The 17,428-nt window shown below is 37.9% G+C and overlaps 1 protein-coding gene across 12 annotated transcripts in view; it reads left to right on the top strand.

The window, feature by feature from the left end:
- The first annotated feature begins 240 nt into the window (after positions 1–240).
- The window catches only part of DLG1 (discs large MAGUK scaffold protein 1), a 280,465-nt gene continuing 263,277 nt past the window's right edge, over positions 241–17,428 (top strand). For 11 of the 12 annotated variants that reach the window (XM_045850859.1, XM_045850858.1, XM_045850857.1 and 8 more), the window contains exons 1-3: positions 241–704; positions 1,163–1,212; positions 1,912–2,043. In XM_045850859.1, coding sequence (XP_045706815.1) covers positions 1,194–1,212; positions 1,912–2,043 — 151 coding nt within the window. In that variant the 5' untranslated portion in view covers positions 241–704; positions 1,163–1,193. The remainder of the gene's footprint in view (positions 705–1,162; positions 1,213–1,911; positions 2,044–17,428) is intronic. The other variant, XM_045850849.1, reaches the window with a different exon arrangement.

Raw genomic sequence — 17,428 nt, 5'->3', positions numbered from 1 at the left:
AAAGCCTCTTTGGAAGTCTCCCCTTTAAACGAGAAGGTTCCCTTGGTACGCCCCGGGGTTCGGCTTGCCCACTCACCTCCGTGTCCCTCTCTCGGCCCTTCTTCTTTCCTCTCCCCCTCCCCCTCCATACCGAAAGGTAGCACGGAGAGCCCCAGGCTGGGCGCGAGCCGCCTCCTCACTTCCCATTGGCCGAGAGCGCCGGGAAAGTGGTCACGTGGGGGTGCGGCAGTCCAGCTTCGGGGCCGCCATCTTGGCGGAAAGTTTGGGGGTAGAGCGGTTGGGGGCGCGGAAAGAGGCGAGGTTCCGGGGGTGGGACGGCGAGAAGGGGAAAGGGCAAGCGACTAGCGGCCTGAGGCGAGTGAGGAGGCGGCGGCCGAGGAGGAGGAAGAGAAAGAGGCGGTGGGAGTGCGGCCGCAGAGGGGAGCTCCTCCCCCCCCCCGTTCCCTCACTCCCCTCCGCTGAGCTCCTCGAGCCCCGGGCGGGGCGGGGGGACGTGGAGCGGGGCAGGGCGAGGAAGACGCCCCGAGTCGGCCCGGGGCGCACCCCAGCTCCGAGTGCACGCCGCTCGCAGAAACTTTGTGGTGGCGCTGCAGGTGTGGGGGCTCGCGGAGGTGTGCATGTGGGGCGCGAGGGCGTCTCGGAGAGCGGCCGCTGCCCCGTCCGGCCCCTGCTGGAGTAGCCCGAGGGAGCAAGCGAGGAGAAAGGCAAGCGAGAGGAGGGGGCCCCAGGCAAGGCGGCGTGATCAGCCCAGCTGGGTCCTTTCTGGAGCCTTTTACAGCCGCTGCTTGTTTAGGGGTTTAAGGGTTGTAGCTCTCCTAGTAGTAGCAGGTGGGAAGTATGCTTTCTTAAGCCGGGGGAGAGATGGCCTCACGTCTAGGCATCTAGTGCCTTTTGGAGAGGGGGGCAGCTTTCGAGGAGAATTGGAAGCTGGCTTCTGTCTTGCTCTTAATTTGTCAGGGGTATCACCCCTAGGTAATAGCTTTCTAGATTGATAGTGCTGAGTTTTGAGGCTTTGTCTTTTACTTGGGAAAACTTTGCCAGGTGGGTTTTTCAGATAGGACTGGGAGTTTCTCAATTTGAGGTTTAGTGGAAAATGCTAGTTTAACCACGATTCCATTCTCTTCTTTAATTCTGTTCCCTTTCTGTTTTATGTTTCTTTAAGGTGTGTGCCCTCTCCCTGATTCTGGAGAAAAATGCCGGTCCGGAAGCAAGGTGAGAATTTGTTTCGGAACACTCTTGTGGCTGTCCTTTGGTTTTCTGCATATCTGTTTTCTGATTTGCTGTGTTTTAAAAATGTGTAACAAATGAAACAGCATAGTCCTATCCTTACTACTTAGTGAATCTGAGCCTCACATCATTCAGAAGATGGAAACACCTATATGTTTCTCAAACTTTCTTCTTGACACCTCCCTAGTCACTAGAGAGGCAATTCATTTTCTCCCTCTGAAACGTCTTTTTAAAAACTCTGAATTGGTGTTTTAATATTTCACTTTATCGTTCTTACTAAACACTATTTTGTGAGCAAATGTGGGGTACTGGTTAAGAACTAGTATTTTGAAACAGTTAAGATTTGGATTTATAATGACAAATTACAAATAATCTGCTTTTGCACATCGAATCAGCTGAAACTATGTTACTAATATTTTGGTAATTTTTTTTTTAGTGGTAGACTACCAGTACACATCTAATAAAACTACTTACCTTCTTCCTTTTTCTACTGTGATATATGTTTACTTTTTTTTTTTTGGATCATTCTAGGAAATAGGGGTGTACATGAGCATAGTAACATCAATTGATGAGGCAGATTTTAGGAACTGTATAAATAAATGTCTTGCAGAATTATTTGCTCTATAGATAGAGTGTAATACTTTCTTGTAAATAATTTTAATCAGACTCTGTTTTTCTTCCCAGATACCCAACGAGCATTGCACCTTTTGGAAGAATACCGTTTGAAACTAAGCCACACTGAAGACAGACAGCTCAGAAGTTCCATTGAACGGGTTATTAACATATTTCAGAGCAACCTTTTTCAGGCTTTAATAGGTAGGAATCAAAACTTTATTTGTGACCATTATGTGTCAGCTAAGCTTAATGCTCCTTTGAATTCATTTATTTTAAACTTAGGAATGATATACTTGGTTCTCTTTGAGGCATTCTGTAATTTGAACGTTTACTGAGTTATGTATTTTGATAGGCCAATATCCTTTCCAAAGATATCTAAGAAAAGCTTTCACTATGATTATTTCAGAGGTCTTTGAAAACATTGTTTCATATTCTAGTATTAACTAATAAAAGAGAGTATAGTTGCAAAAATGTTTCAGGACCCTAAAGGTAACTACTGAATGACTGTTAGCTTTCTGTATTTGACTTGTATCTCTCAGGAGTCCGTAAAATTTTTGAATATTTCTGTTATGTTTAAGAACATAACATTTGTTTACCTTAACATAGACATCTTTTTAAACTTGGCATTCAGGGAGTCAGAAGTTTAGACCTGGAAAATGGTCTCAGATATATCGTGTCCAATCTCATTTTACAGACAAAATTGAAACAGAATTTTCTTTTTAACTGTAACTTAAATTTGAAGTGGTGCATTGATTTAAAGGAGAACTGGATACATAAGAGTCCTGAATTCTATTCCTGACACTACCATTATTGAATGATATCATATTAATCATATAACCTTTTGTAGGGCCCGTATTAGCGACGGAATGTGGGTGCAATGGATGCAATGGAATAGTGGTTTTTAAGACTTTTTTTTAAAAAAGTAACTAGATCCTTTTTTAAAATAAAAATCTTTATTTTGTGAACAATCCCTAGTATTAAAAAAAATCAAGATGTCTCTGGTCCTCTCCTCCAGTTATCTCAAAAAGTGTGCAAACCACTGAACTAGAAAATTTGTGCCTTCCAATTCTAAGAATGATGTGTTTTTTAATTAGTCATTGATTATTTAACATATTAAAATAAGACATAGACTTCATTGCATTATAGTTATTTCCTCAGTAACTTCCAAGTAGATAACGGTCTTACATTTTCTTTATCTGTGGATAGACTTTTGATGTGGTTTGAGGACTACCTTCAAGTTAGTATACTCTGTGAAATAACTTATTGGTAAATTGATGCTTTCTAGTAAACTTGTTTTAGAATTAAGATTTTAAAGATGACTTAATATACATGAATAATTTTTAAAAATTTAACATTATTTTAAACTTAAAAAACATACATAAGTAGATAGTACAGTATAATGAACTTCTGTATACCTGTCACCCATCTTCAGAAATTACCAACATTTTGCCTTTTCTTGTTTAAACTGATGGACATTTTTTACATTTGAATTTCTGAGCTCTGATGTTTAAGGTTCAAATGGATGATCAATTTGGATTCTTCTGGGGGAAAAAATAGCAAAAAAGGAAGGGAAAAATAATTTTCAGTTATTTGGTTTTCTAAATCAACATTAAACCCAGAGATGTTTTCTTTAGTAGGCTCATTGTTTAGAAAAAAATTAGTATGACTTTTAAGTCCTCGTTTACATATAGATATAGACCTAGACAGGTGCAATTTGTGTGAAGTCTGCAACTTAGAAAATTAAATGGTCAGTGAAGGAAGCAAACCATCTATGCTTAGGATTCTCTGTAAATTGGAGATCTCTTTGCTATGTTTTGAGTAATTTTTTTACACATTCTGCTTTGCCTGTTTTGAATGTGTTCATCTATTCTTATATAGAATTGAATTGTGCTAGAGTTTTCTTTCTTTTTTTTTTAAGATTTTATTTCTTTTTCGAGAGGGAAGGGAGGGAGAAAGAGAGAGAGAAGGAAACATCGATGTGCGGTTGCTGGGGGCTGTGGCCTGCAACCCAGGCATGTGCCCTGACTGGGAATCGAACCTGCAGTGCTTTAGTTTGCAGCCCGCACTCAATCCACTGAGCTACACCAGCCAGGGCTAGAGTTAGTTTTCTGATTATTAAGTTAATATTTGTGAATCTGTCCTGAAAAATTTTATTGGTTGTGAATTAACTTTGATAGTTAGATTTACTTATATTTTAATGTTTTATGAGATGTAGTATCAGATTTTGGTGTAAGGAAAGTATTCAGTAATAGATTTTAGGAATTTTGAAACAGGTAAATTTAATAGAGGGTTTTGTGTGTTTATATCCTGTAATTGAATTATTGACACTATTACATATATGCATTCTTTTCTCTTTGCTGTAATTGCATTAATTGATTAGCCTTTATTACTTTGTTTAGCATTTGAAAATATTTAGGTCAGTAAGATTTTCTTTTTTCCCTCAGCACCAGCACCATTGTTTTTGAAACAGTGTGACAATGTACTCTACACCTGTAAATTACCCTAAGCTAAACCAGAATCCATTGTTTTCATAGTATGTACTAAAAAATCCTACATTAACTGTTATTTTCTTGGTAGGTGGCACTCTGCCCTTTGAGCTGGTACCTATGGACCACTGAATTAAAGGAGACATGGATCTCCTTGTTTGAAAATCATTTGGTGCTTAGATTCTTGATTTTCTAAATTTGGAAATCATTTACTTAGGCTGTAGAGAATAATCTAGTTACTTCTTTGGACTTTCATTCTGCATCAATTATTTGTTTATCGATTCTATGAACTATAGTTTGAATTGACTGTTTTCATGCATTTTATAAAAGTTTGTGTGGGACTTTGGCTTTGGTGTTACAGAAATTTTGATTTTTTTTTCCTCCTCTCTCTATAGTTGATAGATAGGTTAGGTTTCTGATGCCTTGGGGTTGGTTATTCAGAGGAACAAGCATGTACATATTGTATCACATCAATTCTAAGGTACCAATTTTTAAATATTTCAATATCTCTGAATTTGGGATGCATTTTATAACTGATTTATGTTGGCAGTGATTTTCCTTTCTTAGTGGCACAGGCACATGAAATAATGATGCATTTTCTAATTTACATCCTCAATATCAATATCCTTAATTCAGCGAAATATGGCTGCCATTGTTCTTGCTCTTAGCTTGAAGATTTAAAAATTACTGAAAACTTGAAAAATTTTAAATTAACCTTTTAACCTTTTAGTTTCAGTTAAGTCGTTTCTATAGAGCTGAATATTTAAAGTTGTAGATAAAAAAATCATGAGGTATATATTTATTGAAAATTTATTCTCAATATCTGGTGATTTATTTTTGTATAAATGTGAAATAAAGTCTACCTAAATTTTTTTAATCCTTACCTAAGAATATGTTTTTTAGAGATAGAGCAAGGGGGAGAGGGAGACAGAGTGTGAGAGAGAAAAAAAGAGAGTGCGTGTGCGGAGTTGCCTCCCCTACATGCCCTGACTAGGGCTCCAACCCCCAGCTAAGGTATGTGCCCCGACCAGGAATCAAACCTGCAACCTTTTGGTGCCAACTGAGCCACTTGACCAGGGCAAAGTCTGCCTAATTTTAATCCCTGATTGAGATGAGATATCTATATTTACCTGCTTTAGATATATTTGATTTTTTATACTTTATTTGAAAATTTTGTGAGTAAAATAGACTGGATGTGGTTTGATTATAGTCAGAGTAGTCCAGGTATTCAGATGCGTAGTGGTTTGAGATCATTTCTGATGCTTAGGTTTGTCTGGGATTCGAGATGAGCTTGGTAGTCCTCAGATTTCATACCAGTCTAGATCCTTCGGGATACTTTACCCTGTAAGAGAACTCATCTGCTTTCTTTGTGTGCAGGAGAAAAACCTTGGCTCAGTATCGGGCTGGCTTTAGAGACTTAAATAAATAGTCACATAATTTGTATATTTTGCCTGCAATATATAGCAAGCTTATTTTAATGCAGTGTTTTATTTTAGTTTTGCAGGTATTTAAAAATGAAAATGGATTATGTGATTGCTTCTGAGATTTTTTTTAATCTCCTAGGTCATTTGTTGCTATTCCATTAACTAATTAGTTTCACTAGCCCTTGTAAACATGATAAAGGATAATTAAATTTGTTTTACTGGGCTTCAAAGTATGCTTCTTTTTTTATAATTGTAAAAAATACAAAATTTACTAGCTTAACCATTTTTAAATGTATAGTTCAGTAGTGTTATGTATATTCACATTGTTGTGATGAAACAGTTTAGAACTTTTTCATCTTGCAAAACTGAAACTCTATGGCAGGTGTCAGACTCATTTTCACCGGGGGCCACATCAGCCTCATGGTTGCCTTCAAAGGGCCGAATGTAATTTTAGGGCTGTATAAATGTAACTACTTAACAGTTAAGTGAGAATTCGGTGCTGCCACTGGGTAGAAACAAGGTGCCGGGCTGGATAAAACAAGGTGGAGACCTGGATTCGGCCCGTGGGCCTTGTGTTTGCCACCTGTGCTCTATAGCCATTAAACAACTGTTCACCTCTTGCTTCCCCAAACCCCTGGTAAAACAACTGTTCTTTCTGTCTGTATGATTCTGACTACTCTAAATACCTTATATAAGAGGAATCATACAGTATTTATCTTTATGACGGGCTTATTGTACTTAGCACAATGATCTTAAGGGTAACCCATGTTTTAGTATATGACAGGATTACCTTCCTTTCTACAGCTGAATAACTTTTGTTTGTGTATACCACAGTTTTGTTTATCCATTCATCCATTGATGGACATTTGGGTTGTTTCCACTTCTTGACTATTGTGAATATTGCTGCTATGAACATGGATGTGCAAGTATCTCTTTGAGGCCTGCTTTCAGTTCTTTTGAATATATATGCAAAAGTGGGATTGCAGGATCACATAGAAGTTATATTTTTAATTTTTTCAGGAACCATCATACTCTTTTCCATAGCAGACATCCTAATGGATGTCAGAATATGACACTTTTAAATGTGTGTAAAAGTAATAATGGCTGACTTTTTTTAGCACTTTCTATGTGCTAGTACGAGTATCTATTTAGTGATCATTATCCTATAAGGTGTATATTCACCTATGAGATGATTATACCATTTTATAGATTAGAAAACTTAGGCACTTAAAAATGACATCTCTTGCCTAAGGATTATTGTGGGCCAGAGACTGAACTCAGCTACTCTGAATCCAGAGCCTCTCCTCACTGTCAACTATTAGGATATTCTTTATCATCAGTTGAATATTTTAATGTGATAAATAACACTAACATCAAGCATGTTAACATAGATGTTAATCTGCAGGGTCAGTGGTATTTTTTTTTTAAGATTTTACTTTGAAGGAGAATGTTTATGATGGTGGAATTTATGTGTTTTGAAAAGTGGATTTTACTTAGTAATCAAAATGTGAACTTCCATTTATAATGGTAAAATGACAAAGTTTCTTAATTTTTTTGACTTACTGGTCCCAGTGCTGTTATAGTTTAGTCTGTGTGTGTGTGTGTGTGTGTGTGTGCGTGTGCGCGCACTCGTGCACACATAACTTTGCAGACTAGGTTTGAGAAAGGAAAACATAACAATATGGATCAGCAATTGGCTAAAACTTCATGGGAGTGGAGGAAAATTTTAATTTTTTAGCTGGTTTTGATTGAATTAGATTATTTATTGATAGTTTCATTTTCTACTGATCTGCAGAAGTGTTTGATTATGTTGAATCTGGTTGAATGCTCTTTAGAACCTTTTAGTCACAGAGCTGTAAAGCATCTTTAATATTTCCCCTAGTTTAAGCTATTTAAGGTAGGGTCAGATTTTTCCTACTAAATTTTTCCTTTTCTAAGTATTTTTCCAGTACACTATCCAGTCTAGGGCCAGGTGTTGCATTTAGTCTCCTTTAACCTGGGCACATTTCCACAAGTCTTCCTTTGTCTTTTATGACATTGACATTTTTGAAGAGTATAGTCTGCCAATTATATATAATTTCTCATTTTGAATTGCCTTATGTTTGTTCATGATTACATTCAGGTTATGTATTCTTTGGGGTTCTCTACATCAAGAGGTACATGTCTTCTGCCCTTTATTAGTGATGTTAATTTTGATCACTCAGTGAAGGCGTTACCTCATTACTTTATAGTTACTGTTTTTTTCCCCATGCATGTCAAGGGACACTTTAACATTATGCACATGCCCTGCTTTTTAGCAAAATTTTCATCTACAATTTAGCATCCATTAATGATGCCTGCCCAAACTAGTTCTTACTATGTTAAAAATGACAGTTTTGTGACAGTAGCACTTCTCTACATTTTCAAATTAACACTTGGCATCTTACTGTAATTAAGAGCTTTCCTCCCCCATCTATTTATCTGTTTATTGATGTATCTATTTCTTTGACTGGTTGATAATTCATTACTATCCTTAATATTTTTGATGTTCAGATTGTCTCATCTAGTGCGAGCCCTTGAAAGCTTGCTCTTTTGTCTTTATGACAGGCCCCCATCATTTTTTTAAAAGTGCTTTCTAACTTTTGGCATAAAAATAGGTTCTAGGTTCACATGTAAATATCCTGCCTCAGCCTTGGAATCAGCCATTTCTGAGAAGCCCTGGTTCCTTTGATATATACCTGGTGAATTCCGCATGACTATTAGTCAAATAGTATTTAAAGCATTGAAGTAATTTATTTTTAGGCACTGGCTTGACATTTTTCCTGTTTCTAGTGTATGAAACACAAATTACAATACATACTTTTAAGTTTGGTATGATATTAATTTCTCTTTGGGGAACAAAATGCCTATTTAAATGAGCCTTGGCTTAGAAGAATGCAGTGAATCTGTGCTTGAGTGTATTTGAGTTAATAAAAGCATCGTACTTGCTTTTAGTCAATTAACTGATAAAATTTTTTTCTTTAAAATGGTAAGGTTATGTTTTAATGTTTATTCAGCCTTCTCTCCTCCTTGTTCTGTAGGGTGAATATTTTAGAACTTTATTCTTTGTATATATATACACACTTTTATTTTGCAAAGCAAACTCCGTGCACAATTAAAATCGAATTCCTTCCTTCATGGGAATTAATATTTAAAATCAATGTGTAAGGTGAAAAAGCACTGCAGATTTAAATTATCCTTGAAAATCCTCAGGAATTTAACACTCTCATTAACTACAGTACAGTTGCTTTTTGCTCTAATGGAAAGAAATCATTCTTTCTTCATTTGAGCAACTGATACAGTTGGCTTGTGATTAAGTGACCTCTTGTACTGAAAGCTCATAATTCTAGAATCACACTCAGCACAGTAAGCTATAGAGAGGTATTCACATTATGAGAGGCATATGAAACAGACACTATCTGAAGGAACAATCTTCTCCCTTCTAATTTTTTAGGTGACTATTACTGAGTGATTTAATAGGTAGAATTGTGCCCCTTTTTGGTGGATGTAGTTGAATTTGCCTAAATGGATATAGTGTGACCTTTCTGTACTATACATGAAAACTATTTTTGCCATAAAACTTATTATTGGATATCTTTCCATTTCTGTAAACTTAAAACAATTTTAAATGACTGTATTTACTTCATACAGATTTCCATTAGGAGCATTTAGGCATGTGATTTTTTTGAATTATAAACAACAGTGCACTTGTATATGCCTCTTCTATATTCTTTATTATATTCCTTGCATAAATTCTTAGAAATGCATTGCTTGATAAAATGGGACGTGTATTTCTAATAGGCTTAAAAATGTTTTTATTATATCTTCATTGTATTTTTTCCCATTACCATTTAGTTCCTTTATACTCCCCTCCACCCTAGCAATCACCACACTGTTGTACATGTCCATGAGTCCTTTTTCCTTTTGGCTCAATTCCTCCTACCCCTAACCAACCTCCCCCCTGCACCCAACTAGCTGTCATTCTGCTCTCCATCCATGAGTCTGTCTCTGTTTTCCGTGTTACTTCAGTTTGTTCATTAGATTCCACATATGAGTAAAATCATATGGTATTTGTCTTTCTCTCACTGGCTTATTTCACTTAGCATAATGTTCTCCAGACCCATCCTTACTGTCACAAAGGGTAAAATTTTCTTCTTTTTTGCAGCTGAGTAAATGTCCCATAGTTGTTTTATCCACTCATTTTTTGGTGGATATACTTGGGCTGCTTCCATATCTTGGAGATTGTAAATAATGCTGCACTGAACATAGGTGTGCTATGTTCTTTCGAATTAGTGTTTTGGGTTCTTTCAGATATATTCCCGAAAGTGGGATTGCTGGATCAAAAAGCACATCCATTTTTAATTTTTTCAGGTATCTCCATATAGCTTTCCACAGGGGCTGTAACAGTCTGCATTCCCACCAACAGTGGAAAAAGGGCCCACCCCCTTTTTCCACATCGTTCTCAGCAATTGTTGTTTGCTGATTTATTGATGATAACCATTCTGATGGTGTGAGATGATATCTCATTGTACTTTTAATTTGCATTTCTTTGACAATTAGTGACTTTGCCCGTATTTTCATGTCTATTGGCCATCTGTGTGTCCTCCTTGGAGAAGTGACTATTCAGGTCCTTTGCCCATTTGTTAATTGGGTTGTTTGGGTTTTTTTGGTGTTAAGTTTGGTAAGTACTTTATAAATTTTGGATATTAACCCCTTATCAGATGTATCAGTGAATATGTTCTCCCATTCTGTGGGTTCTCATCTTATTTTGTTGATGATTTCCTTTGCTCTACAAAACCTTTTTAGTTTGATATAGTCCCATTGGTTTATTTTTCCTTTTGTTTCCCTTCCCTGGGAAATATATCAGATAAAATATTGCTATATCAATGTCTAAGATTTTGCTGCCTATGTTCTACTATTTTTATGGTTTCGAGTCTCACATTTAAGTCTTTGATCCATTTTGAATTTATTTATTTTTAAAGATTATATTTTTACTTTTAGAGGTAAGGGAGGGAGAAAGAGAGAGAGAGAAACATCAGTGTGTGGTTGCTGGGGGTCATGGCCTGCAACCCAGGCATGTACCCTGACTGGGAATAGAACCTGCGACACTTTGGTTGGCAGCCCACACTCAATCCACTGAGCTACGTCAGCCATGGCTTATTTTTTTAAAAATATTTTATTGATTATGCTATTACTGTTGCCCCATTTTCACCCCTTCACTCCCCTCCACCCTGCATACCCCCTCCCACCCACATTCCTCCCGTTTAGTTCATGTCCATGTGTCATACATGTAAGTTCTTTGGCTTCTACTTTTCCCATTCTATTCTTACCCTCCTTCTGTCTATTTTTACCTACCATTTATGCTACTTATTCTTTGTAGCTTTTTCCCCTTCTCTCCTCCTCCCACTCCCCTGTTGATAGCCCTCCATGGGATCTCCATTTCTGTGGTTCTATTCCTGTTCTAGTTGTTTGCTTATTTTCTTTTTGTTTCAGTTGTGGTTGTTGATAATTGCGAGTTTGCTGTCATTTTACTGTTTATGTTTTTGATCATCTTCTTTTACTTAGATAAATCCCTTTAACATTTCATATAATAAGGCCTTGGTGATGATGAACTCCTTTAACTTGACCTTATCTGGGAAGCACTTTATCTGCCCTTCCATTCTAAATGAAAGCTTTGCTGGATAGAGCAATCCTGGATGTAGGTCCTTGCCTTTCATGGCTGGGAATACTTCTTTCCAGACCCTTCTTGCTTGCAAGGTCTCTTTTGAGAAATCAGCTGACAGCCTGATGGGAACTCCTTTGTAGGTTACTGTCTCCTTATCTCCTGCTGCTTCTAGGATTCTCTCCTTCATTTTTACCTTGGCTAATGTAATGATGATGTGCCTTGGTGTGTTCCTCCTTGGGTCCAACTTCTTTGGGACTCTCTGAGCTTCCTGGACTTCCTGGAAGTCTATTTCCTTTTCCAGATTGGGGAAGTTCTCCTTTATTATTTGTTCAAATAACTTTTCCACTTGTTGCTCTTCCTCCTCTTCTCCTTTTGGTACCCCTGTAATTCAGATGTTGGAATGTTTAAAGATGTCCTGGAGGTTCCTAAGCCTGTCCTCATTTTTTTTTAATTGTTTCTTCATTCTTTTCTGATTGGATGTTTCTTTCTTCCTTCTCGTCTGCGTCGTTCATTTGAGTCCCAATTTCCTTCCCATCACTATTAGTTTGGTATATTTTCCTTTATTTCACTTAGCATAGCCTTCATTTTTTTCACCTAATTTGTGACCAAATTCAACCAAGTCTGTGAGCATCCTGATTACCAGTGTTTTGAACTCTGCATCTGATAGGTTGGCTATCTCTTCATTGATTAGTTGTATTTTTCTGAAGCTCTGATCTATTCTTTTGTTTGGTCCATTTTTTTTTTTGTCTTGACACACCTGTTATGTAGAGAGGGGCAGAGCCTTGGGTGTTCACCAGGGCAGGGCAATCACGTCATTGTGTTGTGACACTGTATGTGGGGCAGGGGTCTGAGAGGGAACAATGGCATTTGCTCTGCTCTCAGCCGGATTTCAGTCACTTCCCCCATTTCTCCCACTTCCCACACGCAAATTGAGCCCTTCTGGTGCTGATTCCCAGGTGGGTGGGCTTGTGTACATTCTAGGATCCTGTGGGTCTCTCCAGCAAACTCTCCTGTGAGTCTGGGAGTTTCTCCCACTGCCACCTCAACCCCCACAGGTGTTTTCAATTAGAGGTTTGAGGCTTTATTTCTTCTCAATGGGGCCTTAGGTTGTGTGTATGTTTCATTCCTCCTTTGTTTTGCCTGGTTTATCTGCTCGTGATTGTGGGATCGCGCGGTCAGCCTGCTGCAGCCTTGTGTGTCCTGTTCCACAATCCACAGCCTCACTCTCCTTGGTCCACTAGCTGCCACCTTGCCAGGAGTCCTCTTGCTCTGGCTGCTGGACTCTGCCTCTCCTACCAGTCCGGATGAATGTGTTGTCTTTAACTCCTTGGTTGTCGGACTTCCATACAGTTGGATTTTTGTCAGTTCTGCTTGTTTTTTGTTTTTAAATTGTTGTTATTGTTTTTTTGGTTGTACGAGGAGGCACAGTGTGTCTACCTACGCCTCCATTTTCCATTTTGAATTTATTCTTGTATGTGGTGTAAGAAGGTGGCCTAGTTTCATTATTCTCACGTCTCTACAATTTTCCCAACACTGTTTATTGAATAAACTATGTTTGGCCTATTGAATGTGCTTGCTTCCTCTGTCAAACATTAATTGATTCTAAAGGTGTGGGTTTATTTCTGGGCTCTCTATTCTGTTCCATTGATCTATGTGTCTGTTTTTATTTCAGTACCATGTTGTTTAGATTACTGTGGCCTTGTAATGTAGTTTGATAGTAGGTGGTGTGATTCCTCCAACTTCGTGCTTCCTTCTCAGGATCGCTGTTGCTGTATAGGGGCCTTTTGTGGTTTTAAATGAATTTTTGAAACATTTGCTCTAGTTCTATGAAATATGTCATTGGAATCTTGATAGGAATTGTGTTGAATCTGTAGATTGCTTTGGGTAGTATGGACATTTTAATGATGTTAATTCTTCCTATCCATGAATATGATATGTGCTTCCAGTTACCTGTATCTTCTTCACTTTGTTTCTTCAGTGTCATATAGTTTTCCTAGTACAAGTCTTTCACATCCTTAGTTAGGTTTATTCCTAGGTATCTTATTCCTTTTGAAGCAATTGCGAATGGGATTGCTTTCTTAATTTCCCTTTCTATTAGTTAGTTATTGGCATATAAAAATGCAGCTGGTTTCTGGATATTGATTTTGTATCCTGCTGCTTTGCTAAATTCATTTATCAGTTCTGGTAGTTTCTTGGTGCAATCTTTGTGGTTCTCTGTGTGTAGTATCATGTCATCTGAAAATAAAGACAGTTTTACTTCTTCTTCCTTTCCAGTTTGGATGCCTTTAATTTCTTCTTTTGGTCTGATTGCCATGTCTAGGACTTCCAGTACTACCTTGAAAAAGAGAGGTGAAAGCGGACATCTCTGTTTTGTTCCTGGTCTTAAGGGGAACGCTTGGTAGTTTTTGCCCATTTAAGTATGATGCTGGCAGTGGGTTTGTCATATATGGCTTTTATTATGTTTACATATATTCCCTCTAATCTCACTTTGCTGAGATTTTTATCATAAATAGATGCTGAATTTTATCAAATCTTTTTCTGCCTCTACTGATGTGTTCATCTGGTTTTTATCCTTCATTTTGTTTATGTGGCGAATCACGATTATTGATTTGCGAATTTTGTACCAACATTGTGTTCCTGGAATAAACCCCACTTGATCTTGGTTAATGATCGATCCTTTTTGATGCATTGCTGTGTTTGGTTTGCTAATATTTTGTTGAGGACTTTAGTGTCTGTTCATCAGGGACGTTGGCCTATCATTTTCTTTTTTTGTAGTGCCTTTACCTGGTTTTGGAATTAGGACAATGCTGGCCTCACAAAATGAGTTTGGGAGCCTTCCTCCTCCTGAATATTTTGAAATACTTTGAGAAGGAGAGGTGTTAATTCTTCTCAGTATGTTTGGTAAAACTCACCTGTGAAGCCGTCTGGTCCAGGGTTTTTGTTTGTTGGGATTTTTTTGATTACTGTTTCAGATTCTCTGATTCTTCCTGATTTAGTTTTGGAAGATGGTCTGTTTCTAGGAATTTATCCATTTCTCCCAGGTTTTCCAGTTTGTTGGCATATAGTTGTTCAAAAAACTTTCTTAAAATCCTTTGTATTTCTTTGGTGACAGTTGTTATTTCTCATCTTTCCTTTCTGATTTTAGTTATTTGTGTCCTCTCTTTTTTGCTTGATAGGTCTGGTTAAAGATTTGTCAATCTTGTTTGTCCTTCAAAGAACCAGTATTTGGCTTCACTGATCTTTTGTATCTTTTTTTTTTAGACTCTGTTTTGTTTATTTCTGCTCTGATCTTTATTTCTTCCTTCCTTCTACACGCTTTGAGCTTTGTTGTTCTTTTTCAGGTTCCTTTAAGTGTGAAGTTAGATGGTTTATTTGAGCTTTTCCTTTGTTGTTGTTGTTGTTGTCGTCGTCGTCGTCTTTGTTGTTGTTTGAGGTAGGCCTGTAATGCTATGGATTTCCATCTTAGGATTGCTTTCCCAGTGTCCCACAGACTTTGGATTTTTGTGTCCTCAGTTTTATTCGTTTCAAGGTATCTTTGGATTTCTTCCTTGATCTCATTGTTGCCCCATTCACTGTTTAATAACATGTTACTTTGCTTCCATGTCTTTTGTGTTTTTCAGTGTTCTTCTTGTGATTGATTTCTAGTTTCATAGCGTTGATGTGATTTCAATCTTTTTAAATTTAGTGAGACTTGTTTTGTATACTAACATGCCATCTCTTCTAGAAAACACTCCATGTGTACTTGAAAAGTATGTATATTCTGCTGCTTTAGGGTGAAATGCTCTGAAGATACCAATGAAATCCACTTGATCTAGTGTTTAGGCCACTGTCTCCTTGTTGATTTTCTGTCTGTAAGATATATCCATTGAAGTCATAGGGGTGTTGAAATCTCCGATTATGACTGTATTTCTGTCTCTTTCTCCCTTTATGTCCATCAAGATTTGCTTTACACTTTTGGTGCTCCTATGTTGGTTGCATGAATGTTTACTAGGGTTATATCCTCTTTTTGGATTGTGCTTTGTCATTATGTAGAGTCCTTCTTAGTCTCTATATATAGCCTTGGTTTTAAAGTCTGTTTGGTTAGATATAAGTACTGCTACCCCAGCTTTTTTTTCTTTGCCATTTGCATGATATATCTTTTTCCAGTCCTTTTAGTTGTGTGTATCTTTCAATCTGAAATGGGTCTGTTGGAGGCAGCATATGTATGGGTCTGTTTCCTCATCCATTCAGTTATCCTGTCTTTTGGTTGGAGCATTTAAGTCATTTACATTAAAGGTGATTATTACTGTTTCATAAACATTTTATTTATTTATTTTTAGAGAGGAAGAGAGGGAGAATGAGAGGGAGAGAAACACTGGTATGAGAGAGATACTCGATCGGTTGCCTCTTGTATGCCCCTAACTGGTGACCCAGCCTGCAACCCAGGCATGTGCCCTGACACTGGCTATTGAAGCAGTGACCCATTGGTTCACAGGCTGGTGCTCAATCTACTGAGCCATAGCAGCCAGGGTTAAAGTGATTACTGATAGGTACATATGTAGTTCCATTTTATTGTTAGGCTGTTTTCCTATTTTTCCCCCTCTCTCTTTTTCTTCTTCTTAAAGCCCTGTAACATTTGTTGCAGTACCAGTTTAGTGTTAACATCCTTTTGCTTTTTCTTGTCTGCAAACCACCTTATTTCTCCTTCAATTTTAAATGATAGCCTTGCTGGGTAAAGTAGCCTTGGTTGTAGGTCCTTGCTTTTTTTATCACCTCGAATATTTCACGCCACTCCCTTCTGTACTAAAGTGTTTCTGTTTTGTAATCAGATGACAGTATAATTGGTGCTACCTTGTAGGTAACTACCTGGTTTTCTTTTGCAGCTTTTAGGATTGTTTCCTTGTCTTTAAGCCTTGTCATTTTAATTATGATGCATCTCGGTATAGGTCTCTTTCAGTCCAGCTTATCTGGGACTCTATGGGCTTCCTGGACTATGTGTGCTTTTTCCTCTACCAGATTAGGGAGGTTTTCAGTCATTATTTCTGAAAATAGTTTCTCGATCCCTGTTTGCTCTCTTCTTCTGGTATTCCCATGAAACGGATGTTGCTATGCTTCATGTTGTCCAGAATATTTTCTAATCTCTCATTTTTTAAAATTCTTTTTTCTTTTTGGTGCTCTGTCTGGGTGTTTTTTTCTACCTTGTCTTCCAAATCAGTGATTTGATACTTTGCTTCATCTAGCCTACTGTTTATTCCTTCCAGTGTATTATTTATTTCAGATAATTGCAATCTTTTTTTCTAACTGGCTCTTTTTTATGGTTTCCATGTCTTTTTTTTCATGCTGTTAAGTATCCTTATAATCATTAGTCTAAAAACTCTATCTGATAAATTACTTGCCCCCATTTCATCTAGTTCTTCTGGAGAATTCTTTTATTTTTTCATTAGGGGTCTGTTTCTTTGCCCATTTTGGTTACTTTTTTGTATTGTTTACCTAGCTGCTAAACTAATTAGCTACTAAGTCAGTCAGTTATTGATCTAATCAAGTTCTATTCAGCAGCCCAGCTTAGGTATCACAGGGTAGGGTAGAGTAATTCCTGGGGTTGGGGATATTGCTTCCCCTTAGGCTGATGACACTTGGAGAGGAGTGATCTGCCTGAGAAAGATGGCTTCTGCAGTATGGGAATGACTCAGCACAGGGATCCTTGTGGCTGTTCCTTCAGTTCCCTCCCAGAGCCACCAACCCCAGACTCGCCTCAGTTATCTCTAGTCCACTCTGTCCTCTCTCTGTCGAAGCCCAGGGTAAGTGGCTACGAATGAAATTTTGTTCGTTGGCCCCCTTAATAGGCTTACTGCATCTACAAGTGTCTCCTTGGCAGTCAGAAATCATGCTGCTTTTCACAGCTGGATGTTTTCTGGGTTCCTGTATGGCTCTGGTCTTGTTGGCTGGGAAGCCTAGCTTGGGGTTTAGATCCCACCCTTCTCAGGGGCACTTCCTAGCCACTGAAATATCCATTT

Source organism: Phyllostomus hastatus, unplaced genomic scaffold (genome assembly GCF_019186645.2).
Source record: "Phyllostomus hastatus isolate PE091 unplaced genomic scaffold, TTU_PhHast_1.1 phas_contig_86, whole genome shotgun sequence".
Taxonomy (NCBI): domain Eukaryota; kingdom Metazoa; phylum Chordata; class Mammalia; order Chiroptera; family Phyllostomidae; genus Phyllostomus; species Phyllostomus hastatus.
Note: the sequence above shows the minus strand (reverse complement) of the source record. Positions and strands in the feature narration are given on the sequence as shown.